Source organism: Scleropages formosus, chromosome 8, assembly GCF_900964775.1.
Source record: "Scleropages formosus chromosome 8, fSclFor1.1, whole genome shotgun sequence".
Lineage (NCBI taxonomy): Eukaryota > Metazoa > Chordata > Actinopteri > Osteoglossiformes > Osteoglossidae > Scleropages > Scleropages formosus.
The window spans coordinates 26,843,361-26,862,056 of NC_041813.1; the positions used below are offsets into that span (position 1 = coordinate 26,843,361).

At 46.4% G+C, this 18,696-nt stretch overlaps 1 protein-coding gene across 6 annotated transcripts in view; it reads left to right on the forward strand.

Moving 5' to 3' along the window:
• cep112 (centrosomal protein 112) overlaps positions 1-18,696 on the forward strand; it is a 53,616-nt gene that overhangs the window by 22,011 nt on the left and 12,909 nt on the right. For all 6 annotated transcript variants that reach the window (XR_001966295.2, XR_001966296.2, XM_018756075.2 and 3 more), the window contains exons 17-21: positions 978-1,057; positions 3,246-3,381; positions 3,767-3,874; positions 6,008-6,190; positions 13,411-13,641. Coding sequence is in view for 4 of the 6 variants with exons in the window: in XM_018756075.2 (XP_018611591.2) it covers positions 978-1,057; positions 3,246-3,381; positions 3,767-3,874; positions 6,008-6,190; positions 13,411-13,641 (738 nt within the window). In the remaining 2 variants the exon portion in view is untranslated. The remainder of the gene's footprint in view (positions 1-977; positions 1,058-3,245; positions 3,382-3,766; positions 3,875-6,007; positions 6,191-13,410; positions 13,642-18,696) is intronic.

Genomic DNA, 18,696 nt, shown 5'->3' on the forward strand with positions numbered 1-18,696 from the left:
ACCTCTGGCTGCCTTCTACCCTCCCCCATTGCTAAATCCTGGCTTGAAGGAGAAAATGACATTAGGCTGCAAAGTATGGGCTTTTTCACTAAACACCTTTGAGTTCCAGTCCTTAAGTCATTTTGCTCTCAGTGTGAAGTTGTTTAAGGTAATAAGTCCTCAACTTTGTCCTCTGTAAAGCTTCAGTTAAAACAGCGTTGAGAAGGAAAGTGTTGAATCCTGTGCCTGTGAAACACCGGACTTATGAGGTCCTGGCCAGCAGGTGCCCCCATCAGTTGCAGCTCACCATCCAGCCAAAGGGGAAGTGGACACGGGGTTTGGGGGGGGGGGGGGGGGGGGTTTAGCGTCCTGCTTCAGAAGGCACCTGACCCTTAATGGGCTGGTGTGGTGGTGCTTTGAACACCCCCTTGTTAGGATCAAACGGCGGGGAGACGGGCAGTCCTCAGCCTGTACGTGTCCTAAAGAAAGGGAAGTAACAGCCTAATGAATTGGCGCTAATCCTCAGGATCAGGTGAAGGTATGCAGAAGCTGTGTTTAAGAGGCAGGCCCACATCTGGTTTTTAACCAGCAGGTCACTTGCACTGCTCCAATTAACTCTTAAAAAGACCTGGGCCTGTAGGGTGATGGGTGCAAGGCTGTCATCTGCACACACACACAGGAAATTGAGTGCCCCCTAGGGCAGCCAAGCCCTTCCCTTTCCTCTTACACCTGACCGCAGCTGACACATCCTTCATGTGCAGAAATGCAGATGGTAAAGCCTTCGGCTAAGGCAGCTTCGCTTCAGAACGGGGGGGCTAGAATGTGCGATTTGTGTACATTTTAAAGCGGTAAAGTGTCGTGTACCGTTAAAGCCGAAAGAGCAGGCTGTAGGTGTGGAAAGCACGTGCCCTCCCCGAGCTCTTGTGGCCCGTCAGTGTCACGGGCCTTGAGTACGGCTGCACTCTCGCTCGCTGTAGCCAGGATTGTCTCTTTCGCAGGTTCGATTGTTGCAGAATGAGCTGGAGGCGGATCGCACCGAGGCCAAGAAGAAGATGACCAGGCTGGAGGACGCCCTCAGGTGAGCTCACCCTCAGCACTTATGAGAGCGGTTAGAGAGTGGATAGGAGGGAGGAGGAGGATGTACCAAGTTTTAACCTCTGCTCCCTTGACTTCCTTCCTGCACAAAGAGCCCACCCCCCACCACCACCTCCAGCAGCTTGGACTTTGGTCCTCCCTTTACACTTGTGACACAGGGATTTGACTTCCTCCTTAATGTTACTATGGCAACGAAACAAGTTTGAAGACTATAAAAGCATGTATAAAGCATGATAAAGCCGAGAGGGGGAGGAAGTTGGGTCTGTGGTCACCGTTTTGATTAATAAATTACCCTCCTCTGCTCAGAAGGAGAATTCAGGGCATTGCCATTTCCTCTTTGTTGGGAATGCTGGCTGTAGAAGTGATACTGTTCCTCTTTCCCTCCTCACTCTTGTTTTGATCATCATTCAATGTGTTACACCTTGAATGGGTAGAGCAGGTCTATCACAGAAATTAAAAAATGACCTTAAAAGCCTTTCCTCCCCCCTTTATTGTCAAAATACTTGGGAAAGTGCACATTTGCAATGCGCCTCACTCAGAGCTGTCGCAGTCATGTCAAAGTCACCAGTGTCTTCACTCTGTGCTCTCCTGGTGGCTGTGAATGAGCTCACGCATTCCCTTTCCCAGCGGTTACATGTGTGCGGGCGCTAACGGCATGGGGTCCGCGGATGGCGGAACATGGAGGCTCATCGTAACGCCTCTGCAGCCTGCGCGTCTTGGCGCCTTTTGCGTCTGCCCACTACCGTGATGTTGGGAAATGACTCACAGGATTTCATAATCCGTACGAGATGTGTGATTGTGCCCTGCTTGGAACACGGTGGATGAAGTGATTCAGAGAGAGCCAGTGAAAGCCAACGGGCTGGAAGGCAGAGCTCTGGTATATCCGAACTGAGCATTGCGCAACAGACCGTTTCCTGTGTTTTCTTTGAACTGAGGAAGGAGAATCTCCACACACGCACACACACAGAGGTGTATTCTGTATTCAGGTCGTGAGCTCAGGCAGGAGACTGGAAGGACCTCTTTCAAAAGCTTCCTTCCCTGCTCAGCCATTTCGTTCCACCATCGTTTCTCCATGACTCCCCAGCTATTCAAAGTGCGATCGGCGTGGAGACGAGTATTGCCGCCGAGGACTCTCGGGTGCGAGAACTGAGGACGAAGCCGCCTTCGGCAGGCCTCGACACTAAGAACAAATGGCTCTCTCTGGCTTTTCAGAGCCCGGCCGTACGATCCAGCGGGCTCACAAAACTTGTTGGGTTTTATCTCTGTCTCCAAACGCTGGGGCAAGTCAGAATCGCAGAGCGGACCCACCGTGGCCCGAATCGCGCCCAGTCTGATTAAAGCCCTGAGTAACAAACAAAAACACTCCAATACTAGCTTTTTTAGGATAGCATATGCCTTCATTCCCTGCAGACAGATTCCTTTTCTTTTAATTTTGCAACACTTCAAGTGTTCTCCCCCCCCCCCCCCCCCCCCCAAAGTTTGAAAGCTATTGCCAGCAAGGCCCGGCATGTCTATTTCTGTTGTGTGGTTGTTCTCTCGCCGCCGCGTCTTTCTTTACTGCGCGTGTTCTTCCACATGGCAGGTCCCGGAGCGCACCCCCCTCCACGTCTGCCTCAGCCCCCGGGGCGAGCGCCATTGCAGGCAGTCTCATAATTACAAAGTGCACAGAATTGAGAAAAACGCTCTCTGGATCTTTGATGCCGAACATGAGAGACATCACAATTACAAAAGAGAGACCGAAAAAAAGATGGAAAGAGAAGCGGCCCCACGTGTTTTTCCCAGTTTCTTTAATTTGGCTCGGTTTCTTGGTATTGTTACGGTCGTCTACTGTTTAACAGTGAATTGAAGGCAATGAAGATGAGCGCCATGCCTTTGGTGGGGGTGGCAGAGGTGCTGCAAGGTTTCCCCGGTTAGGATTTTAGTCGGGGGGGGGATGGCAGCATGGCGGTTTCAGCCGATGCCATGTGTGGCAGCGTGGCGGGTTTGGGGTTCAAGCCCTGCTTGGGACGCCTTGCAGTGGACTGACGTCCCGTCCTGGGTGTGTCCCCTCCCCCTTCAGTCTTGCGCCCTGTGCTGCCAGGTAAGCCTCCGGCTCGCCGCGACCCCGATCCGGACAAGTAGTTGTCGGCGATGGATGGATGGGTTTGAGCCTACCAAACGGTACGTTGCAGGGAGAAAGATGAGCAGCTGGCACAGCTGTGGGGGAGGCAGAAGCAGCAAGCCCTGCAGGCAGAAGATGCCCTGGAGCAGCTCCGGAGGCAAGCTGAGCTCAGCGCGGAGAAGGCCTACGCAGACACGAAGCAGCAGGTGGGTGGTCTTGTTCACAGCCCTTCCTCACACAGCCTCTGTTACCCTTGTACATTTTCACTGTACTTGGAAAGGTTAAAGAAAGGCATGTAGAGAGCAGCCGGGATGAGACACTGAACCGCAGAGCTGATCAACCGCAGAGCTGCTGGCTGGGGGGCCAGAAGGCCTTATAGCTCACCTTTAATGACTATGAGGTGAGAAAGAGTGGTTTTTTTGGTTTTAGTCACTACGTTAATTGAGGTCGGGTTTACGGTTAGTTTTAGGGTTAGAGTTCTCTGTATGCCTTCAACCAGAACCTTCTACACTCCTCCCCTCTGGCACAGTAAGTCACCGTCAGAAGACAACAGCATAGGAACTATACAGTTGTGTTTCTCTTGTGTTGCAGATGGAGAAGGTGGAGGCAGACCTGGACCGGTCCAAAGCGCTGCGTGAGCAACAAGCCAAGGAGTTCTCTAAGCAGCTAGAGGAGCTTAAGCAGCGATATGAGGAGCAGGTGGGTCTTGCAGTCTGCGAGGTGCCGTGTGAGTGGTGTGTCCATTGTGTTACTGGCTGTCCATCGTCAGCTTTCCGGTGTGTGCAGCGTATGCTTTGAATGTGCAAACGTGCAATGTGATGGCTTCGTGGAGGGCCAGAAAGGCAAACATTTTATGAGTATGAAATTTTCTGATTTTCTCAGTGTAGATTTAACGATAGAATTATCAAGCATAATAGATTTTTTTACCCCCATAGTCAAGTAAATTTCAGCCATCCACTGCTAATTATCTCCAAGGTGCTGGTTTTGTTTTTCGTTTTCTCCATCTGTATCGGTGAAAAGATAATGGCTGACATTCGCTTGAAATTGCGAGATTGCTTTCGGATTGCTCCGTTTGGCAGATAACGCAAAAGGAAACATTTTGCCGACAGGCTTCGCCATATCAATTGACAACCTAGAAGCCTGGTTCTCTGTGGTAATTGTAATTGTCATGCTGCTAATTGTTCGTGAAAAGAAGAATGTGTCATGCCTTTTGAGGCATTCCAGACTTTCCTCTTAATGGAGATGGGATTTTAAATGAGTCGTGAGCGTATCCGTTATCACTGGAACGAGACGAGAAGTTCCAAACAGACCCTGGAAGCACAGGTTTGTAACAGATTTTGGCGGTTACAGCTCTCCTTGGTGTACTTCCCCCACGTTCCTCCCGTCTGTGGTGACCTCAGTCCCAAACGGAGCCACCTGCCCTGTATCGGTGCCCTGGGCTTTCTGGGGCCTCATTAGCCTTAACTTTGTGGTGGCCTTCGACAGTCAGAGCGACGTCAAGCATGCAGGCACGGCTTGATCTTCAGTCCCTCTTGTGAAATTGTTGTGAATTAATAACCAGTTAAACCAGAGTACAAAATAAAAAGATCGGCAGCGAGAGACAACAGTTATGTGTAGCCAAGAAGAGAGCAAGGGCCAAGTTTGGCTTTCTCCGTGAGCAGTCGACGTCTCCCTTACGTGAAGAAGGGGTTCTTCTCCTTGTCCGATGCCTTTTACTCTGTTGGAGATCAATACTATAGTGCACGTTAATTTATTAACTTGTGTTGTAGCTGTTTATTGCACTTTGATTTTGTTTCGAACTGAGTAGGTGTATAGATTTCCCCCCTCCCTTAGACAAGTCATGTTATTCTTAATTTGAAAAATCCACATATTTTTCAGTGGGGGGTTGGGGCATGGGGTAGGAATCCACCCTGACCAAAGCATAGCGCAGCTGGCCCTTTAGAGGCTCTCTGCACTTCCCAGCATGTACCAGGTAGGGTGCCATGATCAACAATGGCGGGGGATTAGCATCAAAAGGAGGGGGTGGACCGTGCCCTGCGCTGCGGGCCGCTTTTCAGCTCTAGTGGGGGGACCAGGACCCAGGCCCCCTGCAAGGAGTGTGCACAGCAAGTCCTGGGAAGGGCTCAGACTGGAGCCTCAGCGGGCGTCCGCCTGTCTGCCTGCCTGTCGCATTGGCATCTGCCCACATGGTGCTACAGTTTGCTTTCATTGTTCTTGTTTTCGTCTCTTCGTGCTTTCCCGTTCTTTGTTCTCATTCCCTTTTAGAAGCAGAGAGCTTTAGAAACTGGAATAGCACGGGTACATCTTGAGTGCGAGTAATGGCAAGAAAGATGTAAAGACGCGGATCCGACGGAACGTTTTAAAGGCCCTAAAAAGAAGTCGCTATTGAAGCGTTGAAACCTGTGGATTTCACCATTCCGATTTATTCCTCCGCTATAGGAGGAGATTCCTTGGATAAGTTTTGCTAGTCATCCTTAGCTTCGCACCTCAAGAATAGGCCAGTAAGTAATAATTCCATCCACTGTTTCCACGTTACCGAGCCCTTTCCTCACCGGTGGCTGAGGTACGAAACGAGGCAAGCGATGGCCCCATTCGAAGCACTGTAGGGTCATGCAAAGGTATTGGGAAGGTAGGCTTGCGTAAATATTGTTTTTAAAGCCCAGCTATGTGACATATCAAAAATGAAATGTTGCAGTGGAACCCCTCTCTCATCATATTCAATTTTGGGGTACAATGAGAACTTTTTCGGGGAGGGGGGCCCTACGGGTGAGTTGTCATGACGACGGGGGTGTTGCGCTGATGAAGTCTTGCTCTACCATGTTGGCCAATCAGATTGTGGAGCTGAAACTGCAGCACGAACAGGAGAGGACGCACCTCTTCCAGCAGCACAGTACCGAGAAGGACAGCCTGGTCCGGGACCACCAGCGGGAAATCGACAATTTGGAGCGCCAGTCGAGGGCCGCCATGCTGCAGCACCAAGAGCAGACCCAGGAGTGGAGGGAGCGGGACAGCCAGGTAGGGGGGCGTCGGTCGGTCCCGGGTCCTTCTCGCATGGAGCACTCCTGTTTCCGACACTGCTGCGTGCAGTGCCATTTCAGGTGGTCTTGTGTGTCGAATGAGCGCTGGCTCAGGTTAAAATTTGACAGTGGAGAAAATGTGTAAATCAATGTATATGTTGTAATATTTAAAAAAAAAAAAAAAAAATCCCAGTACGTTTATTGTGGGAGACAATAAAGGAACAAAAAAGAAAAAATAGGGGAAGAAAATTTTAATGACAACTTAACTGAATACCTCATTTGTTTATTTCACAGCGGGATTTTATATCATAAGTTTAAAAAAGAAACTGTAGAAGTCCCGGGTTTCCAAGTGAAAGAGCCCCCTGCGCGTTGTTGTTTTGGGTCTTTTATTGAGAACCCTGGGATGCTTTCCTCCTTTCTTTCACGCCTGGGCCGGATCAGTACCCGCGGTGCGCAAGCTTAGGCGTCCTCCATCGTACGCGATGTCGCCCTGTTGTCTTTCTGTCTGCACCGCAGGTAGCCGCCACAGCCGCCTCAACGCTGTCTTCCTGGACGCACCGCGGTAGCCCAGGGAAGCTAGCAAGCTTGCACATGAGCCACATGGCTTCTACCAGTCTTCAGACAAAATGTTTTTGTGGTTTATATGAACTAGGTACATAACAATCCTGAATCTCAACATTTCATGAGCATACAGTGCCGTACAAGGGTCAAGCCTGTCTATTCAGTTCTGTTCTTAAATCTAAATGGAACATATGTGTGTGTTGCCACCAAATTTTGTGCCTGGTGTCTGACACGATCGGTCTTTTGTTTATCTCCACGATGAATTGTTACAGTTCTGCGTGCCATCGTCGTGATCCTGAACCAGTGTTTCTGCATTGCCATATATACACGTATTGATTCTTGTGTAGGTTTTGATTGTGCTTTCAATCATGTTTCCATCCAGAGGTCCAATATGGCCTCACCCAGACTCCTCCACCTCTTTCCTCTTAAGATTTGCTGTCGTTCTAGACCAGTGGGGGGCATTGGACTCTTCTGGCTTTGGGATGAACTGCGGTTGGCATGGAAACTCATCTTTGTTGGCCCTTAGCTGGAAACCATCAGAGTGGTGGCTGGACAACAATGGACCTAAACACCAAACAAATCTGCTTTAAAGTTAGACACTGTGGAATACTCTAAACTGGTCTGATGTCTTTTCTTAAGTACATTATGCTTGATTGAAGAGGAAATGAGCAGAAATAGTAATAATATTTCATCAATCTGTATATATGTTGTCAATATGCTTTTCTTTTGGTGGCTGCTGAAGACTTTTGTGCTATAAGATGTTTCATACTAGACTCTATAGATAAGAACGTAATTCAGCTATGAATTATTCTGTATATGTCTGTAGAAAATGTGAATGAGGAAGTTGGCACATTTATTAAAAATGTTAAGGTTTGGTTTTGAGTTGGTCATAAAAACCTGATCATTGGTTTGGACTAAAAATGAGAAATGTTATTAATAGAAAAGTAGAAATCTGAAAGCAAGAAACAGAAGCCAAGTATTTGTGCCTGGAGCAAAAGCTGAGTTATTCGCTGGCATCGACTTCAGTACACTGTGGTTTGCCTGATCTGTTTGTAAAGCCTGGTATGATGATGATACCATTATGGAGAGAGAGAGTGTTGAGCCACCCCCACAGCCGTCCTGTTGGAAAAGAGGCTTTTCAAAGGCTTTTGAAGTTTGGCCCTTTGCGTTCTGAAGCTATTGTAAAAGCCATCTCTGAAATAATGAGAATAGTCTCGTTTTTTGCAAATGTGACTGTCAAAACCCAACATCGGCATTAAGTGCTGTTGTTGATGACATACCTTGTTAATGGCTAAGTAAACCCATAAGGATGGTTGTTTGTTTTGCATTCCATACTTACAAGGTGTCTGCAGTCTAATTTCGAAGAATAAAATCTGAATTCTAGCGCAAAGCACAAGTACCTGTGTTTTTAAGTTTTAAATTGACCTACCTTCATCGAGTTTTTCCGTAGGATGGTGTGCAATGGCATGGTTGGTGGAACCGGTTGGTGGTGTCGGTTTAGACGTGGGTTTGAATCTGGCTTTCTACGTGTGGAGTTAGCATGTCCTCCCCATGTTTGCATGCCTTTCCTCCTGTAGTCCAAAGGTGTGCTGCTCAGGTGTCTTGTGCAATGTAAAGCTGTCCTTTGTGTGAGTCTGTGTGTGATTGGATGGATCGACAAGCAGGTGAATACTTTGACCTTTCACAGACTTCCAACACAGTGTAACACGGCACCTACAAATGTATAAATCAGTTGTTGTGAGTTGCTTACTACAGCTTCAATTGTAAGTCTATTTGCACTAAGGCGTAACATAAATAATGCTTAGTAATTCTGATGATGAAGCATTTTGAAAAATATTTATTCATCTAGCTAACACTTCCCCCCCTAAGACACTTAGAGTATTTGGTTTGTATACTAAACTTCTTACAATGATTTACTTACACCGCTATTATTTATCCATTTCTACAGCTAGGTGATCTTTACTGAGTCAATTTAGGGTAAGTACCTTGCTCAAGGGTAGTAGATAAGGTGCGGGATTTGAACCTGGGTCCTTCCAGTGCAAGACAACAGCTCCAACAGTGATGCTACCTGCCAGCCCCACCTTATACAAAGGTCTCTGGGTACAGTTGAAAGCAAAAGCTTCCAACTACTGCATCAGGTTGTTCTTGTGCTTGAAGATGTCTAAGTATCTTCTCAGTTATCTCTCCATTTACATTTCCTGACTTGGTGGGCTTGCTTTCCCGCTTCAGATCGCAAGTGGTAGTTCTTGCTGCTGCACCTGCCGGCTCTCCTGGGACAGCTGCTTGAGCGTCTGTAACTGATATCTCGCTGCGGGTTCCCTTAGGCACCATTTCGAGATGATGGTGTTGGTATCGGGAAGAGCAAGAGGGAGGGAGGCACGACTGAGAGACTGAAGATTATTCAATGAAACATATTATTGTATGAAATCTGTGAAGCGACAAGTCACAGATGACTTTCAGAAGCAACAGTCGTACCAGTGTGGTGCGTGGGAATGTTTGATAATTACATTTAGACCAGGTGTTGATGTGATTGTCTCCCTTCACCATTTACCGGCTATGCGGTACATAAAGTACTACACTTTGACTAAGAAACGGTAGAGCAAAGAAAGAGTTTCGGGACAAAGAATTAAAAACAAAATTGTTTTTTATATCCGTATTACTGTGCCTTAAATTATTTTGTTGGATTTTTTTTTTTTTTTTTTTTTTTTAAACACTTCTGCCTCCAAGGGCACTTTGAAGTGAACAGAAAATATTTAAAGGCTTCTGAATTATTGCAGGTTTGGGCTCTTGCAGATCTTATCGACAGCGGGCCCTTCGTACTGCTGTGAAAAGCACCGCGTTGAGGACTGGCAGGTGATCTGCGTACCTTAAGTTAATCACAGCTCATGTTCGTATGAGAGTGTTTTGCTGTGTGGAGAAGGGCCTGGAATTGGATGACAACATCTTCATGTAGTTGAGAAGTACTCTGCTCTTTATGTCACAAGTTGCCTCCTGAAGGTGGTTTCTCTTCTGAGGTTTCTCAGAAATAAACCTTTGCATTTGTCTTTGTGTCCGTTAACTCCCCGCTGCAGCTCCATCAACTTCTTATTGGGTGTCTTTGGCTTTGTAAGGAATATTTCCCGGTGCTGGAGTTGTGTTCTGTTGTAGGTGCCGTCTGATTGGTCTGTCAGAGTTACTTCCTGGAAACCGACCAATGCTTGCTCGGCCTGCCGTCAAGCTCGATCTGTAATCGGGAGCTTGGAGCTGGCAAAATCGTCATCGGCACAGCGGAGAGGCTCTATGCTCTTACCCCTTTCTTTTCAGATGAAAGAAAGCAAGAGACAGAAATAGAGGGTTTGTGTTGGGCAGTCAAAGCAAAGATGGTTGTTAATGCAGAATGGATAATGGCATAGCGCTGGAATCTTCACACACTTGCGCAAAAAAAAAAAAAAAAAAAAAGACTTGCATCTCTCCATCAATCATTCAGGCTTCATATCTAGATGAGAAGCTTTCATAAGCCCCTCACATATTAACATCTTTTCTGTGCCGTTGAATCCACCAAAAGAACTTTACATTTTAAATTCTTTCTTATCTATAAAATCTTTTTTATCGTTTTCTCCCACAAACCCCTGCAAAAGTACACAGATCCTGTCACTTTGTCCCTGTGGTCCTGCGTGACGATGTGGAGTCGCGGTGTTGTGGACTCGCATCGTGGCCCGGTTTTACCCAAGCAGGACACGTCCAGCATTTTTCATCGTGTCCAGTTAAGAGCATGTCTCGCATCTGAGTCCAGAAATCCATTTAATCCATATGTGAGACCGCTTGTGGCATAGATAAGCATGGATCTAGAGGTATTCCAGAGCACATGACACCCCCTTTGGATTTCCCACGTAACACCTGCCCTTAAACGGGCATTACCGCATCCTGTCCGGTGTTTGTACTCGGCTTTTGGTTCCACAAAGGGTAAATGGTCAGCTTTACCGTGTACGTAACTTTTCTTTCAAAATCTTCAGAATACGAAAGTTGTGTTTCTCGAACCCCCTGTTAAAATGAAGCGCGCGCTCTGTATTGAATAGTATTGCTGGTAATTGTTGAAATGCCGAGAAAACAAATACCGTACCGTTGCAGCTGTGTTAACCTGGAGCACCGAGTGTTCTGCTTTTGAACGCGAAACATTTATTATGTCTGTTTTCAACCGTCTGTGTTTGCGAGATCTCGCAGGCATATCGCAACTGCAAGGAGAACTTTGTCATGTAACAGACTGGTATTAATATTCTCTTTGATACGAGCGAGTTCGGATTACTCATAAGTGCACACTGGTATTGTGCTGGAGAACAAGGCCCACAATGCCAGTTGTTGTGGCCCATAGTCTTAAAAAACCAGAATTGGGAGAGCAACAATTGGCATTTGTCACGTTGCACTTGTTACAGATGTAGAATTAAAATTCTCCTTTTTTTTTTGGAAGCACCCCTCGCCCCCCCGAAACAGTAGTTGTAAAGGGAAAGAAAACACTACTTTACATATTGCATGAAACCTTAAATGGTCCATAGTGGTCTATAAGTAGAGACCCCTTTTTTCATTTTGTATTAAAAAAAAAAAAAAAAGCTAAATGTTGGCTATATTTTCTGGTGCCTGAGGCTCTTTCCAGGATGCGTTGGTCAAAAGTTTGTTGAGTCTACGGAATTAGAATACAGAATACAGACTTCGAAAAGGTCGTGTGGACCAAGTACGCTTTAAACCATGACCAGAGTCAGCCCATTCTAAGTGTTTCTGGCGACGTGTAGAGCGGTGCTCCCTCCCCACAAGAGCCTGAAATACTTTGAACGAGACATACGTGTAAAGTGGACATTGGAAACGTCATGTGTTCCTTCGTTATGGTTGGCAGGATGTTGCCATGTTGAGATGTGAGAGATCTCCAACCGCAAGCAAATAATTAAGAGGAGAATGTCTGGCTTTGTGGCACGAGGAGGTGGTGGCTCTTCCCACATTTTTCTTTTAAAGAACTCTCATGACGAGACAGCAGACAATAACAGCCTGTCTGTTTTTTTTTCCCCCCCGTTCCTCCTCTCCCCCAAAACCAGTGGCTTTTGCTAGAATATCGGCCTCCTCGATCCAAAAACGTTCCAGTTTAAAATGAGGTCATCTGCAAGCGGCCAGGATAGAGAACCACGGCTGTAGCGAAAAGAAAGGAAACGTATTGATTAACGACGTGATGTGTTGTGATGTCTGCTGTCACGGTTTGTCAGAGATGAGCAGTATGACATAAATGACTTTTTGGCATTTCGCATTTGGACCAGACATTGATTTCCGCTCCGTTTTTAATCTCCCATCTTGCTGCCATGTTTGAAAAATGTAACATCGCTTGTGTTTAATGTTACTGATGGAATTTTTTTGTTGATGGACTCGTTCGTTTTGAGGACGTTGTTCACTCGAAAGGCTGCGGCGTGTGTGTCCTTTGCTTTTGTGTGTGTCGGTGTTTGGGGGGACGCCGGGACATTGCGGTTGGCAATAAATGAACTGACGCCAGCCGGTACTTTAAAGGCGTCCTGCTCTGACTGGAGTGGCGTCTGCCCCAGATGAGTCCATGCAATGCGGCGCAGAGTCACACGGCTCCCTGCGGGAGACGCGCCGCGGGTCGGAAGCGCTGGCGAATGACTCGCGCTCAAGTGAACGCGTCGACTCGCAGCCGGCATTGTTGTTTTCTTCCTCTCTACACATGGCCACCAGCTGCCCTTTCAGGCGCAGGAGTGGCACGGAAGTACTTTTAATCAGTTTTCCATCGCAGGCCTGGAACCTGCAGCACGGATGTGCGAGAGGAATATGACATACCGTATCCGCTGCTCCTTGACCTCATGTGGGTTCTCACAATTACACGTCACTTGTGAGGGTGTAGGGAGGGGTGATTTGCTCGTGGCAGAAACGTAACAAAAACAGACGCGCATTAAACAAGACTTTGTTACGCAGTGCTGTGTGTGCGGAGATTTTTCGTTTGCTTTTGCCGGTACCTATTCAATGTGTAGAAATGGGCAGCACGGTGGCACGGCCAGTAACGCTGCAGTCTCGCAGCACCTGGGTGGGGTGAGAGGATGTGGGTTCGATCGCCCCTCAGTTTGTATTGAGTTTGCATGTTCTCCCTGTATCTGCCTGGGTTTCCTCCAGGTGCTCTGGTTTCCTCCCATAGTCCAAAGACATGCTGTTCACCCATAGGGTGTGAGTGACAGAGAGAGTGTGTTCCATTGTAAGTAGTATATCTAGCAGTGTAAATCACCTTGGTGAATAAGGTGTGTGTGCTGATAACACTACATAGAGTTCATTGGAAGTCACTTTGGAGAAAAGCATCTCCTAAATGAAGTAACGTCAACATAAATGAATCCGTGCGATTTGCGTTCTCCAGGTAAGATGTTCCGGCAAGATTTTATACAGACGTGGACTCTGCTTAAGATACGGCTGAATAAATAGATAGAACTTTGCGGTTTTATTTTCACCCAAAGAAAGACTGATGTTTTGCCAACACCCCTTTACTTAAGTATTATGCCTAACGGTGCAACTGCAGGTTTCCTGTCAGCGCACTGAAACGGGCACAAACTGCGCTGGACCTCGTCCCCCAGCCCTCCTGATGTCAGAGCTTCGGTTTCCACCCTATAGCTGTCCCACAGCAGCATTGTTTTGTCACTGCAGAACTTGGCGACAATGGAGGCCCAGGTGCAGGCCCTGCGGGAGGAGCTGCGGCAGGCGCACACGCAACGCAAGCAGCAGCTGATGGAGCTGGGCCTCCTGCGCGAGGAGGAGCGGCAGCGTGCTGCCAGGGACCAGGAAGCTGCGCTGGGCCGCCTGCGGGCCGAGATGGACCGGGCCCGACTGGACCTGGAGCGAACCCACGCAGCTGAGAGGGAGCTGGCTGCCGAGAAGGTGAGACAGGCATTCTCAGTGCTTTCTCAGCACTAGAGTTTTGGGTTTAAGGCACTGCCAACTGTTTAATGCATCTGTTGCACAGCTAGTTTGTCTTTTGTTCTCTGTAATAGACTATAAGGTTTAGTACATGAACATTTATGCACGTTTATTCATTTGGCACATGCTTTTCTCTAATGCAACGTACAGCTCTGTAAAAAAGGGGAAAAAAAAAAGCACGTTTCATCAGTCAACAGAGATGATGATGCAGACACACGATTCTCAGAGTACCATCACCGTTCCAGTCTAATGACGATGGCCGCGGAAGCCTACGTGACTTGATATAGCATCACCTAGTTCAATACCACCGTTTTCGAAAGCATCCATTAAACAAGTAGCTGTGTATAGAATTGATAGTGTATGTTTTGTAACAAGTTTATGGAGCGGACAGGACATCAGGAGCAAAAGGGGTCAGAAAGATGTGTTTTGAGACCCCTCTTGTATAATGCTGAGAAGGTTTCAGCAGTTCTGAATGAGAGAGGGAGCTCATTCCAGCACGTTGGAGCCAGAACCGAGACCCTTTCAGTTTTTGAGGTCAGACCTTCTGTGCGCAGGACCAACAAGCGTCCAGACTGTTAACCATCAAGATCATTCTAGGAAAGGAATACGGATAACTGGATGTTGGCTGCACATCCCAGAGCTTTTGACAGAAGGGGAAAAGAGAAACTGTCTTGTAATTCTGGACCAAGTTTGGGTCTAAACAGGCTTTTTTTTTTTTAATTCATTTTTCAAACAGCGGTGGAGATGTGAGCCGTTTTAAAGACGCACGCAAAGCAACCAAAGGAGAGCAAGGAAATAATGGTAGGAGAGGGAAAAAAAGAAATAAGCTCTGCGGGGAATGGTCTGTAAGAGATGAGATTTCAGCTTCTGATACAGAAATGCAAAGAATGAGGCTTCCAGCATGGATGGGGCCGGTAGATGCTGAGATCTTGTCAATGTCTGTTTACAGCAGGGTTTGGGTTCAGGGCTCTCTGCATCTGGATTTAGTGTTTAGTTTTGTTCTAGTCTTCTTACTTTTAATTCTACTAATTTAATACAAATACAAGTTTGCCGTTAATTGCTCTGAATTTATTTTTGTTGCGGGTTTTAATGCCTTTTCCACAGGTTTAATACTCATTCTTTATACAAGGATTAAAAACATTGTTTTGTCTTTACACCACTTTTTGGGGGCTATACTAAGTTTTTGCAGTGCTTTTGCCGTGTCAGTTTTCCTGTTGGAGGACTTTACTGATGTTATTTATTGATTTGCGTAGATGTTGTTCTGTTTTCAGTACTTCGATCACTAATTGAAAGTCCTTTCTTCTGGAATCAAGTTTAAAAAAACTGCCGGTCTTAAAGCAGGGAAGAGATCCTGCTAATCCACCACTGGTTTTGGTTATGGAGGTATGTGGGAAGGGAACGCGGAGCAGAAATGCTATTTTGGAAGAGATAAGATCACGCCGATTATAGTTCCCATATGTGAGTTCTTCCGGAGACTGAGGGCAGAGGAGAGAACGATGAGGAAATGACTAGAAAAAGGAGATCTTGCCCATTGATAGGTGCTGTTAGAGGTTTATGCCTGGGAACAAGAAGGGTTCACAGCACATTGCCTTAGCTTCACATGGCAAAATTGTACGTTTCTGTCGTTTGCTTAAGACATGATTAAGGATGAAAAGGAATAACTTAAGAACTGGGGCTGTACTAATGATGATGATGATGATGTGAGTTGCTGGTAGACATTTGGTTTGATAGCCATCTCACTGTGGTGTGCACAGTGTTCCAGAGATGAGGTACCATGGGTCATTTTGTTGAGTGCTTGTGTTTTGCGTGTTCAGCATAGGAGCAGAACGGTCAGCAGCAGCGTGCAAATATTTTCGGTGGTTTATTCAACCATGAGTCCCTCTGATTCATTGAGTTCACAATGACCCTCAATTTGCTAAAATAGCTTATTCCTAAACCTACTGTAATTCAAAAACAGAACTTTGACTTTCTTTAATAACAAAAATAAATGTTTTACCTTGTATTGCTACAAGGTCAGTGTTTTCATGGTTTATTATCATCCTGAACACATTTCTTAATGTCCGTATGTAGTTGAAAGGATGAATTGTTGTGTAACACCAGGTTCTACAGTGATGGACTGCTTTGCTCTTTCGGTGGGCAAACGGAGGTCAAAAGTCTCTCCAGCACTCACACAAAAGGTCAGTCCAGCCATAGTGTGCGGTTGTGGAAATGTGCAGTAAATGGGTACAATACTGTGTGATCAGTGGCTGCTGTTTGCTGCCCTTCCTTTGCCATTGAGCTGAGGGTCTTGAGGACCACCTTTGGATGAAGGGCCAGTTCGCCACACCCTCCACACTTTGTTCTCCTTCAAACCAGCAACCAGTGATCCTAGTTGAGCTGAAGGTCTGCAGACCCTTAGAGCAAAACCTGGAGGTCTCACCATTTCTCAGGGTCTCGCTCACCTGGGTGGAACAATACATTTCCAGCTGAAGAATTTGAGACTCGAGTCAAGATGTCTTTCTTGTTTCACATTACCTCGTGCAGATCTGTGCAGATCCATGCAGATGCTCTCCTCCTCCAGAGCATGGACATCACCATGGTAACTGTTTGTGCCACACACTATTGATGTGTGTTTTTTTAAGTTTCAAAGCAGTAGAAACGGCATGGATAACAAAGGGATGGAGAGAAGACAGAGGAACGAAACAGGAGCAGGCGGGGGGAGGGTGCAGAGCTTTGTTAAGTGTGAGCAGATGTGTGTGTTTCCTCCATCTGCACTGGGGCCCCTTTGCAAGGGGAGAATAAGACACTTTGTGAACTTGACCAGCAGTGTACCAGGAGGTGCTGGTCCAGTCCTCCACGCAGCTGTTGGTCTTATTAATACTGTGGTTATTAGTTTTGTTTATCTCAGAGGTTTACCCTAAATGTCTGCGTTAGTTCTCCTTTAACTCCTAGCATGTTTAGTGTTTTCAGAGCAGTTGAGGTTTGCTTAACTCCTTGAAGGTACACCACTTCTGATACTTGACCATGAAACCTTTTGAGTAACTGGTGAGTAAATGAAGTAACATAAACGTGAACAGATACAAGTGCTTAGCCACTGCGGTCCTGGGGTCCTCCCGTATGGCAACAAGACAGATGTCAAGAAGACGACAATGCCCCGCTACAACCCCACCTGACAGCGTGTGCATGTCCAAGTAACGTTTCTGCATTTAGGTGAACACACCTTGTTGTTGTCACCCAATGTGGCCTGCGTGTGTAAGTCAACACACAATGTCTGCTGCCAAGGCATGTATATGTATGTAAACACACAGGGACTCCTGCTGGAGCCTCTACATGTGCAATATTTTTGTCTCTGCAGCAGAGAAGCCTTCGGGGTCAGCGTAAAAAGACCAGAGGGGAAACGTAAACGGCCAACGTAAACGGCCAACGTGAAAAGTGACGCGGCTTGAAAGACAGGGGTTCGGCTCGAGGCAGAATCCGAAGCGTTCCTTCGGTGGATGTCGGATACTAATGTGTAGTAAAGCTTAGTAACACTTTCTTTATTTTGCTGTTTGGAGGCTCTTGTTTATCCCCCCATCCTTGTACCAATTATTAGTTTCTGTCAACTGGTTTCTGCCATTTGGAGATATACTAAATCACATTATTGTTCCGTTACGGATTACTTGGAGCAATATGTTTGGGGTGGAAGTGAGATCAAAGCAGTTTCCCTGTCACCTCCAAGTGGCAGAACAAGAGGCTCTGCTTGTTTTCAAAAAAAGAAAAAAAGTTGGGCCTCATAATTGTGCGCAGTAATTTCTGTTTACCTCTGCATCAAGATTGTTATTGTTGTCTTTATTATGAATGGGTCATTTTGTTTGTTGCAATGGCACTGTCTCTGAACTTGCGTCCTCGTCGTTCTCCCTTCTTATACCTCATCCCAGCACCTGGCCTTGTTTTTGCAGTTGGATGGTGCCAACTTGTTTCATGTCTTGTTTTCATATTTTTCGTTGTGTTTTGCGCTGCGTTTGGCACACGTCCACGTGTGAATTCTCAGGGTTGTGCGTTTCAAGTACTTCTGTTTTCGTAACGACTCTTAAAATGATCAGAACAGTCCAAATGATCTAAATACTTTAAGGCGGCAGTATTCTGGTCTTGATCGAATATTGAGTTACCGTTGCACTCGACTGGCCTTCAGAGTAGCTTCAGCATTAATAATGCTTGAGCTGTGAAGCACGCAGATGGTACCTGTAATGTAGCGCACTTCTGTAGGGTGTTTCTGTCTAGGCTTAATGTGGTTCACAAAATGCATTTGCACTAAAAAGCAAACTGCACTGCAGAGGCTGCTTGCTAGCCCAAGCAAAAAAAAGTAGAAGCTAGTTTTTTTTTTTTTTCTTTTCTTTTTTATATATATAAATGTCAGATTTCAGTTTTAACCCATATTTAGCACTGAAGCACAGTTCTTTTTCTTGTTTTTCCACTTGATGTTGCGCACAGCATGTGCAGAAGCCAACAGCACTGGAGGGGAGAGGCGAGCTGGGCTTTATGTTTTCCTTCTTCTGAGGGTTTTAAGGCTTCTAAAGATACGAAGAGAGCAAGACACTCTCCCTGTTCAGCGGCCAACTTTTTAATTTGACCAGCGAGTCTTCATCTATAGGGATCATTGCTAAACCTCTCACATTATCAGCCATTAAGGATGTAATTTAAAGATGCTGTGAAAGATGTCGCCATGCACTGCGCCACAGGGGAAAAAACCGGTATTAGAAGTCACTGAACTGAAAGCCGGCCTGTGTGGTGTTAAGAAACAAGATGACATGAGGTGTTGTGCATTCATTCAGTGTGGAGATTTAACGGGATTAGGGTTTACTGGAGGCCGTGGAGACAGCTGAACATCTATCGCTGATTGTTTGCTAACCGAGGTTCACTTGTTACCATGCTTAAGTGCCTCAACTAGATGTCATGAGGTGTTTATCAATAGCACCCAGTAGAAAGACACGCTTCAGATGTTAGGGTTCATCATATCTATACGTAGGGAAGGGAGCGCAACCTTCGGATGAGCTCAAG